The 5252-nt window shown below is 39.1% G+C and overlaps 1 protein-coding gene across 1 annotated transcript in view; it reads right to left on the bottom strand.

Moving 5' to 3' along the window:
* Positions 1–85: 85 nt before the first annotated feature.
* LOC118745491 (uncharacterized protein K02A2.6-like) overlaps positions 86–5252 on the bottom strand; it is a 5728-nt gene continuing 561 nt past the window's right edge. The window contains exons 2-3 of the mRNA XM_036478940.1: positions 2367–5250; positions 86–2198 (exon numbers count right to left, since the gene is read on the bottom strand). Of these exons, the coding sequence (XP_036334833.1) occupies positions 4097–5250 (1154 nt within the window). The 3' untranslated portion in view covers positions 86–2198; positions 2367–4096. The remainder of the gene's footprint in view (positions 2199–2366; positions 5251–5252) is intronic.

Genomic DNA, 5252 nt, shown 5'->3' with positions numbered 1-5252 from the left:
CATCCCACCCTTCTTCTGCGTGAACTCCACGCGAAACCTTGGGCGTTTTCGTGACTCCTCACCTTCTTACAACGCCCCCTAAGCCTGACACACGTCCGTCTAACAATCAGTCAGTCATTTCACCTCAGTTGTCGTTGCGTCTTCACACTCCCTCTTCCCCTCTGTTGCACAAGTGCAACACCCACACCAAAAACCTGTGCCTAGCACTCCATTGCTCAGCTGAATTCCTATCCCAAAACAAACAAAAAATTTCACTTCATATTTCTTCTTTTCTATCTTAACTCTACAATTCACAACTTTATTATTTCCTTTCTTTGTTTTTGTATAAGTGCTTAAGAGTATACCCTAATGCTAACTAGCTCCTACTGCGCTATATCTTACTTACAAGTGTACTTATGCTATTTATTATTTCTCTCCTATTTCTCTAGTTAAACTTCACTTGCTATTTGTTACTTTGTTAATGGTGAACTCTACCTCCTACTTATGTACGTATGTGTATATATGTATATTGCCTACGTTGAATTGATGAGTATGGCAATGTTATTAATAATTAGCGCGGAGAAACTCAGCTTTAACTTCAAAGACAAATAACGACAAAAAAAAAAAAAATAAAAATCGCGGGGACAATGAATGCAATGTGCCAATGTAATAGGTATTAGTATATATACATATATGTATGTATGGATTATGTACGTGTGCATAGATATGGTCATAAAACAAACAAATTCAAATTGTACTCACCTTGGTCTCCAGCGATGATGGTACCAGCATGCTGTCGAGAACCTGTGGGGAATTTGCAAACCTACTACTCATACAAACGATCATACATACATATTTTGCTCCCACAGCCAAGGTGCTGAGGTCGCTACCTACTGAGATCTCTGTCACTCGCTCGTGGTTCGGGGCATCGAGCGGGTCTCAGAACAACGCGCCAAGACTATTTAGCACGAGTAATTAATTGCTATCACCAAAAAAAAACTGTACTCAAAAATAATCGGGATTCATAGAAAAACGGAGCGGTAGTGAAATTAATGTGTGTTATTCTTTAAACCAAAATAAAAAAAAAACGCGAAACTAAATAGATGGCTATATACGTGGGCACCTGCACATGGCTACATATGCATGTATACATATGTACATACAAAAGTATGTGCACTAATATACATACATATATACCTATGTCAGCTCAAATTGTAGCAATTCAAAAATTGAATGCAGTGAAAATCGGCTGAGTGAACCAAAATAAAAAAAAACGGATTTTGTATGGCCAATAGTGGCAGAAAAATAAACTGTGTACTGAATTCAAATTACTCTATACCGAGAATTGCCCTACAAAACAAATACCCGGGATATGTCTAAGCTAAGCAACAATAAGAAAAAATTAGGTATGTAAATATGTAAAAATTAACTAACTAAACGGAATCTAAAAGTAAGGAATGTGGCCGAAGCAAAATGGCAAAAAAACAAAAAAATCAAACGAACTCTAAAGGCTAATTTAAGAGAGACTAGGAATAGGCAATTTAAACATAAGCAAAGAACTAAACAATGCAAAAGAGTAGCCGTGCTAACGGCGCTGCTGCTGATCAGCGGCGAAGGCGTAGCGCCCGCCACTTATGCTCCCGCGGCGCTGCTCCTGTTGGCGTTGCTCCTCTTTGCGCTGTTACTGCTGATGATATTCTCCCTCGCTGTAATGCTCCCTCAAAATTTCACTTCTGTTAGCGTCTACTGCCCCGTGGCTGTTAGCCTCCTCTGACTGCAATGTTCCGCACAGCTGCTGGTGATGACGTTGTTGTTGTCACTGACTAAGCCGTGCTAGGTAAGTTCTCCGTCGAAGACTTCTACCTTCTAGCCATTTGCCGGTTATTTCAATGCAAGTGTGGGTGGCGATTTATTCCCCGATGCATCTTCGTGGTGCAGTGAAGCTTTTGCGGCGAGTACAGATGTATGTTGATGGTTATCTCGGTATATGCTTGTTATGTGCTGGTGGATATGTATGTTTGTATCTATGGTTGGTATGTGTGTATGTGTGCTAGCGCGTTTGCAACTATCTGTGGCGTATGTAACTGCACAGCGGTGAATTCAGCGGATGCAGACGTCTCACAATTTTTGTGGCAGGATGTCGATGGTGACTATTTCAAGTGACCGGCGAGTGGAGGTCCTTTTATTCACATATACATATATGTGTAAGTGCAGGCGACCTGAAAGTGAAAAATATCTCTTACTTAGCAAATTGTTTTGGGTGGTCGTTGACTAGTCGTCACTATTATGTTAATTCGCCTTTTGTCTACATACGTACATAAGCATTTGGTAGCATGCAGGCATATGCAAAAATGTCGATTTGGGGCATAATAATATGTGTTGCTTACCTCCAGTTCCAAAGATAGCACTACGTTGTGGCCCTGCGGTCACCGGTACCGCACCAATCCGGTAAAACGACACAGTTATCACCGTTAACTGGGAATTATGTATAAAATGTGCACACTTTAACACACTTTTCCTTTATTTTATTATTTTTTTATTTTTTTGATAAGTACAAAAAACGTTTGCACTGCAAAACCACTGATCATCACCACATTAGCACCGTAACTTTTGTATCTGACCCGTTCGTCGCCAACCGGGTCTTTTTATACCTTTATGCCAGGCTAACTGACTCGATCCGTGTTATGTACTTATGTTCTTACATATGTATAAAGAAAACTAAAAAGAAAAACCGCTGTTTGGAACAATCACACACCCACACTCCCTTAACTTTCGTTTTACCGAGCACTCCGAAATTTCTCTGAGTACCATATCATTAACGTTTGACCAACTGTGTTCGATCAAACATCCATGACCGCCTACAGGCACATTTGGTCAACATAGATGTTTGATCACACTACCTATGCACGTATGTTCGATCCACGTACCCACATACATATACACTCTGCTAACATAGATGTACGATTTACTTATGTTTGGTCCACTTCTTCCACACATACATGCACATACAGAAGTATCTGGCAAACAGCTGGCGCTACAGGTATGCCAAACTTAAAAGGTGATCGCACGCGGCGATTTTCCGTTCAACTTTTGCGTTCAACTCACGCAGGGTTGCACGGAAAAAAAGTGGAGTTGCTAAATGTTGGCTGGCGACCAACTTTGTTGAAAGCGATTAGTTCATTCCTTTGGGTACTGCTTATGAATTTGTACAACGATTTGGGTTGCTGTGCCCAAACGCGTGAATCGAATCAAAAAACTTTTACACACACTTGTAGACAACAGTTCACGCTTTATTACAAAAATTTAATTTACTAAATCTGTGCACTAATGTAAGATCGGTTTAATAAAAAGACCACACGTTATGCTCAAGAAAATGGTATATTGTCTATATTCTGTTTTACTTCAGTGGTTGTGAGTTATTATCGATAATTACATTAGTGTCACCATACACTATACTATTGATTTCTGCGTACTCATACATCACATGAGTGGACTTTACGTTACATCCCTCTTTTTTTATAAAAAATCTAAGTGTTTAATTTATGTATGTAATCAGTAATTTAATTAATTAAATTAAATTAATAATAGAGACAATGAACATTTTTGATTGCATTGGCGAAAACTAAATTTGAGTTTTACAGTTAATTCATCTTTGTAAATTCAGTATTGAGTTCAGTATTTTACTATTCAGTTCTAGGTTTAATATTAAGTAATATTTACGATTACAAGTTCAATCTCAATGGTGGCTTCACGATTCTCCCTGATCTTGTGGAGAGTTGCAAAGGAGGCTGAGCTGCTTTTACAGGCAGAGTTACTGTCGGATTGATAGCTTTTCCTGTAGTTTCCAAGTCGATTCTTGGCCTTTGCTGAGAAGATGGTGTTGCTTGAGGCTGGTCGAATGTTGCTTCGCGATTAGTTGGTGAGGCTTGGCACATTTCCGTAGTTGTGTGAGGTACTATTACTTTTTCTGGGATAGGCAGTTTAGCATCTGTTTTGCGTACCCAAGATGTATTCCTCCTGAATATGCGGCCGTCATCCAATTGAACTAAAACCGATCTTGGATTATTTTCGTGATTTTTTACTATTTTACCAGTTGATCAATCTCTGTGTGCCGTTTTCATTCGTATGTGCTTATGTTTTCAGCTTTCACTGTGCTTCTATTAGCATATGACGTTTGTTCTTCTCTTAAAATCTTTAATCTATTCGCAACACCCTCTATTGTCTTAGGCTGAAGATTTTGATTTGAGGTTGGAACTTGTGAACGCGTGATTCTACTGCATAGTTTTTGGTTTGGGGAACCTAAGATTGGATCTCTAGGAGTATTATTCCAGTTGAGTAGTGCTAGCCGATAGTCTGTATTGTCGAGGCTACACTTTCGCAATATATTTTTTACCAACTGAACTGCTCGTTCTGCTAATCCGTTGCCTGAATGTAGCGGACTGGACGTGCGATGACTAAAACACCAGGTTGTTGCAAAATCTTCAAATTCTTTGCTTTCGTATGATGTGTCGTTATCGTTTTCAAATATTTCTGGAACTCCGTGGACATAGAACCAATTTTTGAGGTGCTCTATTATTTCTTGTGAAGTTTGATTTGTAAGTTTTTTCAAGTCAGTGTAGTTTGAATAACTGTCTGTAATTACTAGATACGGATCATTTTTGAAATACAATATGTCTGATGCTACTATTTGCCACGGAAGGGTGGGTATTTCTCTTATTAAAACCTCTTCCTTATCTTTAGCTCTTTGTGTTTTTTCACAGACCGGACAGCTTTTAACCATTTCTAGAATATCACTGTACTGACCTTTCCAATAAAGTCCTTGTCTTGCTCTTTTGAGACAACTTTGTATACCAAAATGTCCTGTGTGTATTGCTTTCAGCATTTTTGAAATTAATTTCTGCGGTACTATAATTTTATCGCTTTTAAATACGATGCCGTTGTGGTAAGCTAGTTCCTCCCTAAAGTTATAGTAGTGTCTAACTCCCGCTGGAAGCTTACCACTTTCGTCAGGGAAGCCTTGTAAGATGTATTTAATTAAAAGCTGCAGTTCTTCATCCTCGGCTGTTGCTTCCGTAAGCTCTACTGTGGCTTTCTTAGACATTGACACGACGATCATCACTTCTAACGTTTCATTTTCGAGAGTTTCGGTGGGGTCGTGATTACAATCACGACTAAGGGTGTCAGCTATGGGTATTTCCTGACCTTTTTTATAAACCACTTTAGGGTTGTATTGTATAACGTCGAAAATTATTCTGCGCAATCGAGCTGGAGCT

Source organism: Rhagoletis pomonella, unplaced genomic scaffold (genome assembly GCF_013731165.1).
Source record: "Rhagoletis pomonella isolate Grant_MI unplaced genomic scaffold, Rhpom_1.0 Rhpom_scaffold_00009, whole genome shotgun sequence".
In the NCBI taxonomy this organism is placed as follows: Eukaryota; Metazoa; Arthropoda; class Insecta; order Diptera; family Tephritidae; genus Rhagoletis; species Rhagoletis pomonella.
The sequence above is the reverse complement of the archived record's forward strand: the minus strand, read 5'-3'. Positions and strand labels throughout refer to the sequence as shown.